This window comes from Guillardia theta (genome assembly GCF_000315625.1).
Source record: "Guillardia theta CCMP2712 unplaced genomic scaffold GUITHscaffold_1, whole genome shotgun sequence".
Taxonomy (NCBI): Eukaryota; class Cryptophyceae; order Pyrenomonadales; family Geminigeraceae; genus Guillardia; species Guillardia theta.
Genome location: NW_005434673.1, coordinates 978,828 through 995,489, shown reverse-complemented (window position 1 = coordinate 995,489; position 16,662 = coordinate 978,828). Strand labels below are relative to the sequence as shown.

The 16,662-nt window shown below is 53.5% G+C and overlaps 6 protein-coding genes across 6 annotated transcripts; 3 read left to right on the top strand and 3 right to left on the bottom strand.

Moving 5' to 3' along the window:
• Window positions 1-275: 275 nt before the first annotated feature.
• GUITHDRAFT_99214 (hypothetical protein) lies at window positions 276-1,359 on the top strand (the record flags this gene model as incomplete). Its single annotated transcript, XM_005842359.1, has 2 exons — window positions 276-542; window positions 589-1,359. 2 exons carry the CDS (start codon window positions 276-278, stop codon window positions 1,357-1,359), a joined length of 1,038 nt encoding a protein of 345 aa, XP_005842416.1.
• An 84-nt stretch (window positions 1,360-1,443) lies between these two features.
• GUITHDRAFT_149795 (hypothetical protein) lies at window positions 1,444-2,407 on the bottom strand. Its single transcript, XM_005842358.1, has 7 exons — window positions 2,374-2,407; window positions 2,198-2,249; window positions 2,109-2,144; window positions 1,916-1,955; window positions 1,790-1,871; window positions 1,661-1,745; window positions 1,444-1,585 (listed from the first exon to the last, which is right to left on the bottom strand). Exons 1-7 carry the CDS (start codon window positions 2,398-2,400, stop codon window positions 1,482-1,484), a joined length of 426 nt encoding a protein of 141 aa, XP_005842415.1. The 5' UTR covers window positions 2,401-2,407; the 3' UTR covers window positions 1,444-1,481.
• Window positions 2,408-2,804: 397 nt separating this feature from the next.
• Window positions 2,805-3,953, bottom strand: GUITHDRAFT_62766 (hypothetical protein; the record flags this gene model as incomplete). Its single annotated transcript, XM_005842357.1, has 3 exons — window positions 2,805-3,209; window positions 3,282-3,566; window positions 3,636-3,953. 3 exons carry the CDS (start codon window positions 3,951-3,953, stop codon window positions 2,805-2,807), a joined length of 1,008 nt encoding a protein of 335 aa, XP_005842414.1.
• A 3,369-nt stretch (window positions 3,954-7,322) lies between these two features.
• On the top strand, window positions 7,323-10,760 carry GUITHDRAFT_160462 (hypothetical protein; the record flags this gene model as incomplete). The annotated part of the gene is made up of 10 exons (XM_005842356.1): window positions 7,323-7,387; window positions 7,811-8,399; window positions 8,451-8,504; window positions 8,554-8,605; window positions 8,663-8,782; window positions 8,836-9,129; window positions 9,194-9,475; window positions 9,525-9,632; window positions 9,686-9,791; window positions 9,952-10,760. The coding sequence occupies exons 2-10, from the start codon at window positions 7,966-7,968 to the stop codon at window positions 10,758-10,760; spliced, it is 2,259 nt and encodes a 752-aa protein (XP_005842413.1). The 5' UTR covers window positions 7,323-7,387; window positions 7,811-7,965.
• A 101-nt stretch (window positions 10,761-10,861) lies between these two features.
• GUITHDRAFT_160461 (hypothetical protein) lies at window positions 10,862-14,273 on the bottom strand. Its single transcript, XM_005842355.1, has 15 exons — window positions 13,970-14,273; window positions 13,096-13,885; window positions 12,809-12,904; window positions 12,599-12,658; window positions 12,485-12,547; window positions 12,367-12,435; window positions 12,214-12,251; window positions 12,102-12,168; window positions 11,981-12,046; window positions 11,865-11,929; window positions 11,762-11,811; window positions 11,527-11,583; window positions 11,404-11,476; window positions 11,133-11,185; window positions 10,862-11,081 (listed from the first exon to the last, which is right to left on the bottom strand). The coding sequence occupies exons 1-15, from the start codon at window positions 14,263-14,265 to the stop codon at window positions 11,065-11,067; spliced, it is 1,860 nt and encodes a 619-aa protein (XP_005842412.1). The 5' UTR covers window positions 14,266-14,273; the 3' UTR covers window positions 10,862-11,064.
• A 1,708-nt stretch (window positions 14,274-15,981) lies between these two features.
• GUITHDRAFT_99210 (hypothetical protein) lies at window positions 15,982-16,587 on the top strand (the record flags this gene model as incomplete). Its single annotated transcript, XM_005842354.1, has 1 exon — window positions 15,982-16,587. The coding sequence occupies one exon, from the start codon at window positions 15,982-15,984 to the stop codon at window positions 16,585-16,587; it is 606 nt and encodes a 201-aa protein (XP_005842411.1).
• Between the last annotated feature and the right edge of the window lie 75 nt (window positions 16,588-16,662).

The following is a 16,662-nucleotide window of genomic DNA, read 5'->3' as shown; positions in this document are numbered from 1 at the left end:
GAGGAGAGGAGAGGAGAGGAGAGGAGAGGAGAGGAGAGGAGAGGAGAGGAGAGGAGAGAGGAGAGAGAATCTAAAAGCTTTTACAAGGAAGGGATATAGAATACAAGCGCTCAACTATGTTGCAAAGGAGTGGGAGGATAGGGTATGCAGCGATTGTGTTCATTTCATGGATTGGGTGTTGTACAGCCTTGATTGAATGCCCACTTCTACCCTACAACCTCTCTCTGGAATTCACGTCGCCCGGCTGCGAGACCTTGATCCAAGTCAACTTCAGCATGATATGGAGCACCTTGAGCATGGACAGCATCGAACGGGACTCGGTTCCTCCAGGCTCCATTGTTGACGTGTCGACGTCGTCCAGCTACCCTCTGCCATACTCCGACGTGCTCTTCAATGTTTTCGATCTCAATGGCGATTTCTCGCTGAGCTACAGTGAGGTGCTGGAGTTTGAAAGGGCCCTGGGCCTGACCAACGCCAGCGCCATTCGCTATGACCTTGTGAATCAGTTGGACTTGAACAAGGATGGGAGGCGGTCAAAGCAGGTTTCCTCTGAGGGCTGACTCTGCTGGTCCTGACCTGATGGTGTAGGAGTGGAGCCGTCAAGGGGACTTCATCTATCGCACTGTCATCTTCGACACCTTCGATGTGGATGGGAACGGCGTGCTGGACGCGCAAGAGGCGCTGAGAGCCTACAGAATGATGAAAGTTTCCTCTCCCTACCTCCTCGTCTCCTTTCTTGACGCCGACAGCAATGGCGTGCTCTCCCGCTTGGAGTTCTCGCGTGCCGGCGCCTTCAACTACAGCAAGGACATGCGCAGCAAGCTCGTGAGTCTGCTGGACACCAACGGCGATCAGTTCATCGACGCGAGGGAGTGGGGATACGTCAAAGTTCACTCCCTCCAGATCCGCTGGACGCCTGAGATGGACATGGCGGGGAACGCGCGGACGTTCGTGGCTGAGCTGCTGAGGCGAGGGAGCTGCGAGTATGCCCAGGTGAGGTACTCGGTCGACAAATGTTTCTACTGCATCTCCTCCTCCGATTCCCTCCAGAGCCTCGCCTACCGCCACCAGACCGACTGGACGCAGATCTGGTCATCGAACCGCCAGCTCTTCTCCCCGGACGAGCTGCTGGTCGGTCAGAGGATCAGGCTCGGGAATCTGTACCTGTCGCAGGTGGGGGATACCTGGACGAGGCTCTCGAGCAGGTTCGGGATGAACATGACAACCCTGCAGGGGCTCAACCCTGACCTCATCCCCGACCTGCTGAACCTCTCCCCCCTCGCTGCTGGCTCCTTGGTCTGCCTCATGCCTGACACCGCCGGTGCCAGGAGACATTCCGTTGACTCCTTCCTCCTCTAAAGCCCCCGCCCTTCGCTCTCTCTCGCTCCTGCTCAGAGGAAATGGAAGGAATGTGGCGGCAGGTTTGTTTGTGAATGGGCTGTTCTTTGTAGAGAAACAATATCGATGTTGGTGAATCTTCGCTATTTACAAGATTTGAACATCTTGACGCGCCAATCGCGATACTCCTCGACAACTCTTCTCATCGACACGAGGGTGAGCGGTTTGCTCGCGTGCCTGTTCATTCCTGAGGGGATCCTTCAGGGGAGGGGAGGGAGAGGAAGGAGACTGCAGGGTGAGAGGAGTAAAGTGAAGACTTCACCTGCTTCTAAGCATTCTTCCACATGCATCTTGCTGGCATGCGCTGTGACCGCAACGATGAAGTATGGAGCCTCCCCCGCATGCGACTGCACCCATGTCAGAGCTGGTCTAGCACAGACTCTCCACCCACCTTCTCCCACTCCCTGATGCGTCTCGTGGCCTCCAAGCCGTCCATGACAGGCATCTGGACGTCCATGAGGATAAGATCGTACCTGCTCCTCGTCAGTTTCTCCAGCACCCCTGCCAGCTAACTCACTTGTGGCCGTGCTCTGTTGAATTGGCCAAGCCTTCCCGACCTGGAAGAGCAGCACGTCATGGCAGGAGAAAGAGAATAGGAGGCAGAGGAGGCCGAGGAGGCAGCAAGGTGCAGCACGAGGGGGATGCGAATCAAGGCACAGGATGAGGACGAGGAAGGCACAAAACTCGAACGTGGCGAGACTCTTGCTCACCGTTGTTTGCGACGTCAACAATCACATGCTCCCGTCCTGATGTTCCTCGTCATGCGCTGCCTCCCCCCCCCCCCCCTCAAGTCACTTACCGAGAGTCTTCTGCACCATCGCGACCGCAACTTTCTGATTGACCGGGTTGTCCTGCATCCAGTGTGAGGAGGGAGGACGTGGACGAAGGTGAGGACGCAGCACGAGTAGCACGAGGAAGAGGGCGAGGGAGAACAAACTCAGAGCAGAGCAAGTGAGAGGAAACGAGAATCCCTACCTCCACCACCAGAACATGAGTGGGCATGCTGGAGTCGTACTGGAAGTCGAGCCTCGTCCCGAACTGAACCTCCTTGAAGAACGAGGTGCGCATGGACTCTACGGTCAGGTGCGAGTCTGTGGTGCTGGAGAGAGCAATAGCAGCCTCCAGCTTGTGGCGGAAGAGAGAGGACTTGATGGGACGGAGGAGGAACCTAGCAGGATCCACCCGCACCCGCTGCATCTGCTCCCAGAGGTGGTCGAGGCTGCCGACCACGAGGATGTTCTTGCCAGTTGCCAGCTGGATGTTCTCGTCGATGAGGAGGGAGTGGATCTTGGAGTCGATGAGCAGCACGACCTTGGTTTCTCCCTTCCACTCGAAGCTGTTTAACAGCGACCGGATCTTGCCTATCGATGGCACCGCATTTTGCTCGTAGCAAAAGTTGTCCACCTTCAGTCCCCAGGATTCGCAAAGTTTGACCGCGAGCTCTTGGCCGGGACCCTTGGGCAACAGCACCTTGACACAGCCGCTGCGATGGGGTGATCAGCGGAGAGAGAAGGGGGAGAGTGGAGAGGAGGGAGGGAGACGGAGAGGAGGAGGGAGACAGGGAAAGGGGGAGAGGGGAGGCGAAAGAGACGATCGTACCTCAGCTTGGTCATACGTAGAGGAGAACCTTGCTGCAGCCCCTCCTCCCCATCGGCGGCGACGGGGAACGAGATCTGCATGGTGAAGGTGGACCCTTTGTCTGGTCCTTCGCTAAAAACTTCGATCGAACCTTCCATAGCGTCCACGATCTTCTTGGTGATCGCGAGCCCCAGCCCCGTCCCGCCATGTTTGCGGGAGTACTTGCAGTCCACCTGGTACCATGTCAAACACTCCAGCAGCAGAGATGCTTGGTGTGTGTGGGGGGGGGGGGTGAGGGGGGGGACCTGCGAGAAAGGAACGAAGAGGAGCGGCTGCTTGTCCTTGGGGATGCCATCGCCGTTGTCCCAGACTTGAGCGAGCACCAGCAGCTCGCCGAAGGCTCCTTCCTCCACCTCGACGGACAAGAGGGCCTGACCCCCCGTATCCTTGGAGAACTTGGCGGCATTGTCGCAGAGGTTGACGAGACACTGGCGGAGCCTCACCGGGTCTCCCAGCAGCTTCGGCACCTTCTCCCCCCGCAGCAGTGGACAGATCTCCACCGCAAAGTCGACGTCGCGCGCGTTCACTCGCTCTGCCAGAATGTCGCAGATCTCGTCGCAGATTTTGAGCAGGTCGAACGTCTGGATGTTGAGCTGAACTAGCGAGGGCCGAGCGTCGGACGACTTGGGTCGTTCTTCCTCCCCTCCCTCCTCCTCCTCCTCCTCCTGCGCATGAAATTTGGAGAAGTCCAGGACCTGGTTGATGATGCCAAGGAGAGCCTCGGCGGAGGTCAAGGAGGAGGAGAGGTACTCTTCATGGAGGGGACTGAGGTCGCGGGAGTCGAGGACGAGGGAAGTGAAGGCGATGACGGCGTTGAGGGGAGTGCGAAGCTCATGGCTCATGTTGGCGAGGAACTGACGGGCGAGGCGGGCTGAAGTCTCTGCCTCCAGGTACGCCATCTGAAGCGCTCGATTCATGGCCTGCATGGCAGCTCAGATGCCTGAAGATCGAGGCTGAGGAGACCTCGGCACGCACGACAGCGTTATGCTTCGAGTCTCTTTCCTTCTCTGCTTGAACCTGCAGCAGGAATCTCATGATTATCTTTCGCCTCCTCCTGCTCCTCCCCCTCCTCTGACCACACCTCAAACTACTACTTTTCCGCCATCCCCACACCCATGTTCCCCTTTTCTCACCTGTGCTAGTCGCAACGTTGCGACAATATCCAAAACGCAAAAATTTCCGGTGAGCAGAGCAACTGGAGCATTGAAGGAGTCACGAAGAGCAACACTGTCTGTCTGCACTGACCTGAATAGATCAACTTCGACGTGACATCGACGAATGAGCGAAGGATCTCGTAATACAGGCCGTCAATGAATCCTGCACGTCAGTAAGAACACCTCTCCCTCTCTGTAGGACCAATATAGAAACTCACCCATGTAGTGCAAGAAATGAATGCAAGGGAAGGCAGACCACAGCATGTAGGTGAGCATCTCGAGGCCTTGAATCGACGTCATCTCGTAGGTGGTAGCGGCGTTGTTTGCGCTGAAACAAGAGTGAGGGTGGACTAGCGGGAGACTTGCGCTGACGATTCTATCACCTTGCTTTTGACAGATGATGGATTCCTCTGCAAACTAGCACGAAGCTCAAACAGGAGGCAAAGAAAGCTGCCCACCCTATCCAGTGCTGGTCCAGGAAGGTATGGACGATACCTGTCCAACCGTGAGCATGGAAGCATGTGAAACCTGTGATGTTATTACCCAGGACCATCATCAATTCATCCCAAAAGATGGTCCAGCAAACAGCTTTCCAATCCTTCACAAAATCCTCCTGAGCGTGCGTCAGATCTGAATGCATCGTGAACAGCCACGAACCTCCATGGACATCCCCAAAGCAGACTGAACTATGATCATGACAGGTGTTGTGTGTATCCACTGCACATAAACAAATATCGGGATGGGCTTTCCGTTGACATCGCAGATTGTCGGCATGACGTCGAAGATGGTGGAGATGTAAATGCTGAAGGAGACGGAGTTGATGAACAACACCATGCTGTTCAACTGCTTCTTCTTTGGGCTGATGGAGATCACAATGCCCGACAAGTCTAACATGATGCAGATCCCAAAGATGAGTGCAATCATCACTTTCACAATCTTGGAATTCTTGAGCGCCTCATGCAGTTGCTCAGCCTCCTGGGAAGCCACACAATCGTACGGAGTGATGAGGGGGAGGAGGTGAACGAGGATCCCAAACTCAACCACCCAGAAGCAGAAGAGAAAGACGCCGGGGAAGGTCTTGAAGAGAGTGCGTGGGCGCGTGGGCGCTTCATTCTCCTCCTCCTGTGAGATCGATCGGTTCGAAGTTCCTCTCCTCGGTGGTGATACACTCCTCCTTCCTACAAGGGAGGGTTTTCTCTTCCTGAGCTGCATGCCTTCGCCCTTCGCTCCCTCATTCCTCCCATTCACAGAGACGCCGGTACAGGGCTCCTTCTCCATGAGCTCTGTCGACGGGTACGCTAGGTGCTGAAATTCCTCTTGCCCGCCTGCGTTCATGCTCCCTGCCGAGTGCGGCTGGATCCTCGAGTCCATCTCTGAATATTCAGCATGGGAGATAAAAAATCCCTAGGATATTTATAGGACCAGAATGATCATGCAGGAAGGGTGACGAGACGAGGCCTAGGACAAGCACTATAAGTTCCTCCCCCATCATTTTTCACTGTTTTATATCGTTACTTGTGCTCTCTTTCCCTCCTGCTTACTTCCCTCCACACCACGTCCATATTCGTCTGCTCTACATAAACGTGTCTGCATTATTTGATACTTCAAAAGCGCCCAAACGTTCCAGCGCGTACCTAACCTGCCGACTAGGTCCCTGTCTTTCCCGCCTAATCTGCTTTCTTTTCCCGAGACTCTTGCTCAACCCAAACGCTGGCTTTCTCCCATCTCAATCTACAAGTGAACTTCCTCATTTTTCAATGCTGTCCTGCTCCTCCCTGCTCCCTGCTCCCTGCTCCCTGTTCCATGCTCCACTCTCCTCTCTCCTCTCACGCCAGCTCTCAAGCGCCCATGGTTTACAACCATTTTTGTCACATTTTTGAGTTTTTAAAAACTACGGTACAAAGGTTCTATGACGGAACCAGCTTCCGTATAATCATTGTATAATGCAATTTGTACCTAAAATGAATCTTCAGATAGTCTCATGTTACCAAGATATTTTACATAGATACGAAAAAAGGATTTTTTGTATCTATAATGTGTACCATTGTTCCCTTTTAAAATGGAAAAAGCTGCTACTTAATTATTCTTGGTACAAAGTGCAATGGATCTCAAGATCCTTCTTTACTGGTTTGTCGGCCGCGGGCGCGGCCCGGACTCGGAGGCCCGCCCGGCCCGGCTGTCCGACTCCGGGTGACACTCGGCGAGCGACGGCGACTGAACTTCGGAAAACCTGTATTCTATTCCAAAGATTATTCTCAGATTTCAAAATTATAGAGAAAGTTTCTAAATATTCTTGGAGCCCATCACTCTCAGAGCGACAACCCCCAAGTCACGACCCCATGCCAGAAAAGTTGAAAACTGATCAGCTACCCCACCCTATCTCTAACACCACTTCATCTTCGTGCACGGGTCTTTTTCTCCCTCTACCACCCGGGTCCTCACATCCGGCGCACTCTGCACTACCACCGGTACCTACATAGTGTCAACACGTAATCTGAACTACCCCACCCTGTCACATTGTAGTGGATTCTTCGAACAGCTCATGCTGTGCAGCCCGGCTCAGCTACCCCCACCCCTCCACTACCCCCGTTGGCTACTACCCTCTGTTCCAAAGTTCAACTTTCAAAATGCCCAGTCTGTACCCCTCCTTTACCCCCCACCCTACCCACCCAAATCTGATCTGTCGACCTTTCAGCATTTTTTCCCCCACCCGGGCCAACTCCCCAGTTCCTTGTCCCTTTCCCCCCAGAACACCCACCCCACCCTTTTCCCCACCGAGTTCCTTCAAGTACCCACCTCCTGTGTTTGAACTTAACACATCACCCCTACCCGTATTCCCACTACCCCCACCACAAATGAAACTCACGAACTGCATTTTCTGGTTGATCCCAGTGGGGTCCATTACCCTACCCGCCATAGTCCCTACCCCCATTTCCTCTCCAGTACCCGTGCATTTCTGTGCAATCTTTGTTCCCTGGTACCCGTTGTGTCACCCTCCTAGTCTACTACCCTACCCCCAACTCCTCTTCTGCCGCAAGCGCCCCACCCTGGTACCCCACCCTATTTTTCAAACCCACCCGTGCTAACCCACCAATGGGGTACCCCCTTTATTCCCCTTCCGCAAACCTTCCCAATGGTCCTTCCTCCTGCAAATGGAGCGAGCTGGTGGGCGCGATGAAGAAGAAGGGGAAGAGAAGGTGAGATTGTCTTCATGAAACAGGTTTGGTGTGGTCAATTTAGAGATCTCCTCGAGATGTCGATCAGATCAGAGTTGAGTTGATGTTCAGATCCAGCATGAAACACTTAACAAGTCCACACTCAAGCTTGTGCTCGTTCTTTTTCCCCTCCCCCACCATCACTGTTGTGATTTCATGCTTCACTTCACAGAGTTTACGGAATACACTTGTGCATTTACAATTGTGCAACAGTTGATGTGATACTGATTTTGTGGACTTGAATTTTCCGATGGCATATCATCCTGACTGCCTTATTCAATTTGAGTTGAGCAAGTGTGATGTCGATGTTTTCCAACCTTTCTTGAATCAGATTTCAGCTCAGTGATGTTTCCATGTTCATTGGTTTTCAAGTCTGATGTGTATTTTTAACTTTTTGTCTGATAGACAGTAATTTTGAGAGCTCCTTCCGGCACACCAGATTCGAGCTCGAGGAGATTCACCCAGCAAGATCTTGTAGGCCATGGAAGAAGCAAGAAAGTCTTCTACTCGACTGAACTTCCTACTCGTTTCGTGTGATTGTTTCAAACCTTAACAACGAAATGACGGAACCAGCCATTACCAACACAACGAGCACGAGCAGTTCAGGGGGATGCAATGAATGCTATCTCTATGGCGTTCTCCTGGCATTGCTCGGATCCACTCTGGAGGCCCTTGGCTTGTCCCTCTGGAAGCTGCATCACATCCGCAAGGAAAAAGCGGAGAGAGAAAGAATGACAGAGAAAAAGGAGAGTCTCAAACGGCTACAGAACAGCGGGGAACAAGCAACAAATGCGATGACAACTCACCCTGCAACCTCGGAGATCGAAGACCATGATCTTGCTGCAGAGCCTGCACACTCGTACACGCCCTCTCACAGTGTGAACAGCGAGAATGGTGATGAGAGGCAAGACGAGGTCTCGAACGGATCCAAGGACCCAAAGAATGTTTCCCCTGCCTCCGGCCACGACTTTGTGAAGAACGAGATAGCAGAGATGTAAATCTTTCCATGCGTGCAAATGGCTGAAGGTTGACACGAGATTCGTAGACATGCATCCTCTGGCCCGTTGGAAGACAGCGCACACGTCGAAGAGATACCGAGGTGACATGTTTGGATGCTGAGTCCTGCTCCTTAACCGCATTCCTCATAGGCTATCCGGAACATGGCCTTGTTGTTGCTGCCCAGCATCTTTACTCCAAGAGGTCGACTCTAATGCTGTAGAAAGCAAAATTTCATCTTATCGATTTTATGTATTTCAGGTTCCGTGGACTTGGTTGCTGGGATTTTGCATTTTTGCCATTGGCAATTTGTTTGACTTCTTGGCTCTTGGGATATCAAAGCAATCTGTTGTGACTCTAGTTGGAAGCTGGGCGCTTGTGGTAAGTTGTTTCTGCTTCAATTTTCAGAGTCACCAACGGACTTGAATATTCAGGTGAACACGCTCACTGCCAAGTTTATTCTGCGAGAGCACACAAGCAAGAAAGATTACATGTCGTCATTGATTATCATCTGCGGAATTCTCTTGACGGTCTTTGGGAGTGAGAAGAATCAGATTGATTGGTCCATCGAGATTCTGGTGAATCAGTACAAAAAGACCAATGTTAAAGTTATGCTCTGCATTCTCGCAAGTTTGATTGGTGCTTGCTTCATCATCATGCGGATGGACTACGTAAAGCGAAGGAACGAAGCCAGATCAAAAAATGAAGCAATTGAAAGACCATCCACGGTAATCAGCTGTTTCATGTGTTGTGCCCCTGTGCCTCTGACTGTTTTTGCCTGCCAATTCGCAGAGGATTGGAGCTGTCTATTGCATCGTTGCATCTTTTGTGGCAGATTTCACAGTTTTGTTCGGCAAGGCTTTCTCTGGTCTAATCATTCCTTCAATTACTGGAAGCAATCAGTTCACAGACCCGTTTGTTGCCGTGATCATAGTTGTCTTCTGTATTTCACTTCCGTCACAATTGTTCTTGATCAACAAGAGCCTTTCCGTGAATGATGCACTGTATCACATCCCCAACTTTTATGTTTTCTGGAATGTTGGGAGCATCATAACTGGAGCCATCTTCTACGAGGTTTGCACTGTTCAATCTTGCAAACACAGCATCGTCATTCTGTTGGCAGGAAATGGTGAACTTCTCAGTGCAAAACTGGGTCATGTTCATCTTGGGGGTTTTGATTCTCTTCGTCGGGGTCATCTTTACAAATCTGTCTGCCAAGGAGAAAGCCGAGGTCGAGGAACTGAACGATTTTGCTACCCGAGATGCTGACCTTGTGCTGTATAGGAGGAGACGAGGAAAGCTGCGTATCTTGCAGAGATGCAGAGAGATTTGGTCCCAGTTCCCGAAGGGGATGTCCAGAATTCTTCTGATGCTGTGAAGGAATCGATTGGTTCGTTTTCTATACATATCACTCCTGTTCCCTTGCTGCTGCTGCTGCTGCTGCTGCTGCTGCTGCTGCTGCTGCTGTCCTTTTCTTCATCGGTTTCAACTTCTTTCCTCCCGCCCGCTCCACCTTCCCTCTTGTTCTTGCCTCACTCTCGTTGTATCAGCGGACTTGCAAGAGGGCCCGAGCACCTCGATCTCGCTGCCTGAAGAGGAGATTTTCAATCGGCAGAGTGCAGGAGGCACGCCGATGAGCATATCGATTCAAGTGGAACCGCACGATCGTGCTAAGGGAGGGGACAGGGACTCAACTTCGAGCGAGGCCTCGGGGATACGGAGCTGGAAGCTGACGCCTAAGTTGACGCCGAGCAGTGGCAGCACATCGCCAGCTGTGGGTCCTGCAGAGATGAGGATGGCAGTCGCAGGGCTGCAAGAGGGAGGTGATCGGAAGCTGAACCAGTGGCAGCCTCCTCAAGAAGCTCTTGAGGCATCGCTCGCGACCCCCTCGGATGAAGTTTCCCCGGATCCTTCGGAAGTGGAGGAGGGAAGGAACGTCCAAGTGGAGGAGGAGCTGGTTGGTCCAAGAGGTGCGGGGGTGCGACAAGTCGTGCAGGGGGAGAGTGAGATCGTGAGGGAGGAGGGAGGACACTCTCCTGTGATGGATCCTAGTGATGTCACGCTTGACATCGAGCAAGACGGGAATGATCGGTCCCGGCCTGACGTCCAGCTGCATGAACCGATCTCAGGCCTCCAGGTGGACGTGTCGGACAGCCTGACGCCTCTCAGCTCGGGAGGGTTCACTGTGAGAGACCTCAGCCCTCAAGGCTCCTTTGCGAGCCCCGTCCCTCTCCTGCGACTTCCGTCGGAGGAGCCCAAGACGGTGCTGCAGCAGCCGTCGCCCTTCGCCCGGAAAATTCACTTCTTTAACGGGAACAGCCCGCAGGCCCGTCAAGCTCGGCGGGGTTACCTTGAGTAGCGGAAGTCAGAGGCGAAGGTGGAAGGGTGTGGGGTGTCAGTGGGCTGGTGAATGAAGAGGAGGGCGAGGCGAGAAGGTGTAGCAGGAGGGGAGGAGGGGGAGGAGGGGGAGGAGGGGGAGGAGGGGGAGGAGGAGGAGGACAGTTTTCCGACGGGAGACAGTTTTCTATCATGTACTTTTACGTTTGAATGATTAAAGTGTAGAAAGAATTTCATCGAGCGTGAATGAGGGTCGAAGATCAAAGAATATACACGAGAGAAAAGAGAAGGGCGGATGACGGGGCTGGTTGAAGGTAGCGTTGCTGCTAGTCTCTGAAGTCGACTGCCCAACAGTCATCAGATCTTGTTGTCCCTCTCTCCGACGTTGTTTCACCTAGCTCGTTCATGAAGGGATGCGAAGAAGCTCGGGATAAGCTCATTTGCAACCTAGGTGCACTCGTCAACCCCAATGAATAGAGAAGCAGCAAGGAGAGGAGGGGAGAAGGCGAGACGAAAGGGAGAGGAGATGAGGAGAAGAGAAATGAAATGGGAGGAAATAGGATGATACGAGAAGAGTGAAGAAGAGAGGAGATGAGATGAGGAAGAGAAGAGACGCGGAGAGCGAATGTAGAGAATGACAACATGACGAGGATCGATTTGGTTACCTCCTCTTGACCTCCGCAGGGAGGGGAAGCATTGAGTGTTGAGGGAGGAGATAGTGCGAGCAGTGGCACAAATCTGTAATCATAGTGAGAACGAGCCCCTCCTCCCCTCGTCCTCCTCCTCACCGACGAAAATTCTTGACTTCTGCATTACTGCGTTGAGATAGGCATGTCCCGATGAACCTGTATGAAGCCAGTCAGCAAAATTTACAAGAAGAAAAGAAAGAAGGGGAAGGGAAGAGAGGCAGAGGCAGAGGAGAGGACAGGAGAAGAGAGGAGCAGGAGAGGAGCAGCAGAGGCAGAGGCAGAGGCAGAGGCAGAGGCAGAGGCAGAGGCAGAGGCAGAGAAAGAAACAACTTACCTCCGGTTCCATCCTTGCTTCCAATCATTCTGAGCACAAGACTCGAATGTCTGAGGTAATACGATGAGCAAGTTTGACTCGTCATGTGCGGGAGGAGAGTCACCTCTGCCGCCATCTTGCTATGAGTTCGTCGATCTCGATCAATTTCGTCAAGAATCGCTGAATTGTCTGCATTGAGCCAGTGAGATCGCAAACAGAGCATGGAGGGATGGGGTGGACCTGGAAAGCTGCTTCATGGGAGAAGGACTGAACGAAGACACACGCCATCGTAGCCTTGAAGCTCAACTGCCAAGAGCTCAAATCAGCATGCGATCATGGTGATGGTGATGGAGATAATCACCTGGCGGATGCCTTTCTTGATGAGTTCGTTGTGAATTTGCTCATCGAAGAGTTTCAAGTGCGCGAGCCTGCAAGAGGGAGTGAGAGATTGCGGGGGAGGCCAACAAGATTACCTCTTCTTCTCAAGACCGTTGAGCGCACTCTCCTTGCTCTGACCATCCACAGTGTCAGGGACGACAGAGAACAACGTCAACAGTCAATCACATCATCATCATCATCATTATCATCATCATTATCATCATCAATATTGCCATTGACACGTTCACCTCAACGTGTCTGTTGGACGTTCTCACTGTTGGAAATCTCTCGATCGCCGAACGATCATGAACAGCAGCCTGTACCGCACCAAGTCACCTCCAACGGCATCGACCTCCTTCCCTTCACCTGCTCGATCGCTTCCTTCATGTAGGCGGCGAAATCGAAGTCGTTGAAAACTTCATCCATCAGCTTCTCGAAGTCAGGCATCAACAACATCCACATCTTCTCCTCCCTCCTCACCTTCTCCAGCCACTCGCCGAGATAGTCCAAGAGACCCACCTCACGCTCAGCTGCCAACACCTGAGGGAGAGGGAGAGGGAGAGAGAGAGAGAGGGAGAGGGAGAGGGAGAGGGAGAGGGAGAGGGAGAGAGAGAGAGGGAGAGGGAGAGGGAGAGGGGGGGGACAAGGAAAAGTCTTTCAGCACGATCGAAGCATCAAAGTCGAGCTCACCTCCTCTCGCTCCTCCTCTCGAGCAAGATGCTGGTAGTAGGGACATCCCGAGTGTTGGATCCGCTGCTCCGGTCGCATCCCCAGCTTGTTCTCCACCTAGCACCGCACGATCACTTCCCGCGCCTGCGCCAGGATCTTGGAAGACGAGTGGGACGGAGAATGGCAGGAGGAGGCAAACGAGTGTGCCGTGAGTCAAGAAGAGGGAGGAGGGAGAGGGGGGAAGGAAGGCTAAGGGGGAAGATCGAGAGGGGGGAGGAGAAAGAGGAACGGCAGGACACGGTGACTACCAGGCGGAACTGCATGCTCTGAAAGCCGGAGGCAGGGGAAAGGAAATCTCGGAAGTCGCTGAAGGCCTGGGGGTGCATCGTCTCGAGCACGTCGAACTGGCTGACCAGAACTTTGAGGATCTCAACCACCCGGGAGGAGCGCGACAGGCAGAGGGAGACGTCCATCTCCTTCACGCTCTTGTGCGGGAGGCTGCTGAACATGTGGAGGACGGAGTCGAGCTCGTGGAGCACCTGCTTGAACCAGAGCTCGTACGTCTGGTGGATGATGATGAAGAGCATCTCGTCGTGGACCTCCATGTCGTAGATCCTGCTCTGGGGCTCCTGCGCCTTGAGAATCTTGTCCAGCTGCAGGTAGCCCTGGTAGTCCAACACGCGGACTGACGCTGCGGATCGCGCGTTGTGGGCCCGCTCTCTCGACCTCTCCTTAGCCAGGGCGATATCCTCTTCAGTCGCCTCGGAGATTTCGTCCGGGAAGATCTCCATGCTCCTGCTCCCGGACAATTCTCCCGTCGACCTCTGGCTCAGCCCGGTCTTCCCCCCGCTGCTCTTGAGCCCGTGCAGCATGTCCGACCAGTCCGGCCTCCCCCGTCCTGGGCTGTCGGGTCCGTGAGGAGCCATGAGGTACTTGAGGTCCTGCTTCGACGGGTGGCGCGTCAGAGGACGCGTCTCCCGCTCCCACCGCATCCCCCGCCCGAGATCCTCGTCCTTCCACATCCCCGACACCAGGGGCTCGCTGAGCGACCCCGTGCTAGGAGGCACATCCGGTCCGATCATCAACGGGCTACCAAGACTGCATCAGCACACAAGCACACTCCTCCTCCTCCTCCTCCTCCTTCTCTTCTTCCTCCTTTCCTCCTCCTCTTCCTCCTCCTACCTCTCAGGGTCCCAGAAGGACGGAGGAACATCTTGCCGCATCTTCAACACCGGGGGCTTGTTGGGTTGGAAGAGGCCCTTGTACACCTGCCGCAGCCTCGACAGGATCCCCCTGAGCGACCACACAGCATGCTCTTTCCATGTCCCCGGTCCCTGAATCAGATCCAGCACGTTCATCCGCTGTAGCAGGATGACGCACCCTCCGCACAGGATCCCCGTCCAGAGCGCATCCTGCTGGAGGGTCCTGAGGCTGGAAGGAGTACCACGGCGGATGTACTGAACGAGCATGGCATCCATGGCGATCACCTGTCATGGATGGTCAGGTTGAAGTCAAACGTTTACTGCGAGCAACGAGCCCGCAGGACTTGATATGGCAGGAAGCTAAGGAAATGTTGAGGGATGGGATTGAAAGTGGTTGTGGTGGTGGTTGTGGTGGTGATGATGACGGCGGCGGCGCTAGTTATTGTTATGGTTGTGGCGAAGCAGGAGGAGAAGATGGTGAGAAGAATGGGTGAATCAGGGTGGTGGAGTCAGGATGAGGTCGTTTGCGTCGACGTGGCTGCCATGGCTGAGGTAATAGCTGGTGGTGCTGGTGCTGCTGAAGGTGGCGGCGCAAGTGGTAGATGAAGGGATGGAATAAGAGATGCAGAGAGCAGGAGAAAATGTGAAGGGATGGCTGGAGGGTGGTTGACGATTGACTAAGTTGGGCAAGCGAGGAAGAAGGGAGGCAGCAAGGGCAGAGGAGGGAGGAGGGAGGAGGGAGGAAGGAGGAGGGAGGAGGAAGGAGGGAGGAGGGAGGAGGAAGGAGGAGGAGGAGGAGGAGGAGGGAGGAGGGAGGAGGGAGGAGGGAGGAGGGAGGAGGGAGGAGGGAGGAGGAAGGAGGAAGGAGGAAGGAGGAAGGAGGAAGGATGAGGGTTTGAGGGAAGAGGAGGAAGGGAAGTAGATAGTTGGTTGGCAGCAACGTGGGCAGGGACGCGGGCAGGAAGGGGGCGGATGGAAAAAGCAAGGTTTTGAGCATGCGCAGCACGTGTTTCCGCGACAGAGGTCCTTCATGTTTCCCAAATGATAAAATTCGAGCCCATATTTCTCAATAATTTGAAAATACAGTATTGACTTGAAGATTCATCAAAATCATTTCTATACTGTCGGAAAAGTTTGGCGTTGGACGTAGAAGACCTCCTTGCACCCCCCTACCCCCCTCCACCCACCCCCCGAACCCCCCGACATCCCAATGGAGGATTTGCATCTCATCCCCAATGAGTTAACCAAAATACCACCCCCCCTTGCCCCCATGAACCACCACAAAGCACCCCCCATATGAACCGAGAAGTACCCCTTCATAAACTACCCCACCCACCTAGGGCCCCTGAAGGCACACATATGACCCGTGTCAGCAGCCACATAAGAGAGATCGACTTGAAAAATAGGTGTTATATAATACATTTTAGTACACAGTACCTTCAGGATTAAAAACTATTTTAATAAATTAAATATATAGTTTTGATTTATGAAAAAGATGCTTTACCGTCCCTCGATATCGAATAAAACCAATTTAAAGATGTGCTGTGATCTCAAAAGGTTCGGCAGCAGACTACCCCATCTTTTACTGCTTATCACCCCCATCTCCCCCCACTCCTTGCCTTATACGCCAACGGGTTCTAAAATATCGTTATAAAAACGCTATCTGACCGTTGATGACCCATTGACCGCAATACCGTTACATTTTATATTGTAGCCGTTATAGATTTTTGTGCGGTTTGAGTGAAAATTTTGTCGGGCAGGCTGTCCAGGCGAGCAACGAAGGGAGCGGAGCTATATCTTATAAGGAGGAGGAGGAGGAGGAGGAGGAAGACAGGAGGAGGACGAGAACGAGGACGGGATACCGAGTCAAGCGTGTGGAGAACAAGGAGGACTAGCCAGGAGTTTAACCAAGAGGGAGGGAAGGGAATAGAAGGAGGATTGAACACTGCAGAAGGGTCAAGCACAGAGAAACGAAGTCTGCTCCTTCAATCTATGAGCGCACCTAGACCGCTGGACTTCAGCATCGCTGCTGGGCACGTAGGCGCTCCTCGAAAGTATGAGCGGCTGAAAGAAAGCTCGGAGGAGGGTGGAAGTCAGAGGACGGTTCCGCTCGAAGTAGGCAAGGACGAGTGTAGAGTGACGATAGCGGGAGCAGGGATCAGCTTCGTTGTCTGCATCCATGCGAGCATGTACCAGCTCCACGAGTTGGTCTCCCAGCAGAAAGATTGCAGTCAGAGCCATCACAAGGTCTGTGCCAATGGCGCCATCTTGAGCGAGGCGACATGGAGGGACGGGGGCGCGGAAGTGGGGGAGGACGCGAGGAGTCGGAGCTTGGAGAGCTATGGTCTCACGGGAGGGTCGAGGGTGCTGGTGTTCTGCACCAAGGTGTCGGTACAGGAGGAGATGAAGAAGATGGCAGAGGAGTCGAGCAAGTTCAACGGAGTCAGGAGCTTCGCACAGGAGGAGGAGATAATGCGGCGAAGGGCAAATGCTCCTGCGATGTTTGCTAAGAGGGCCTCGGGGTCCCTGGCCGACTTCCGCTATGGGTTCGGGAGATGTGTTCCGCTGCAAGTAGATCCCAACACAGGATGGAGGTGAGGGAGGAAGAGGGTTGAGGGAGGAGGGGAGAGTGAGGGATTAAGTGTTGGGTGGGAGCCCGTTCACAGCGAGATT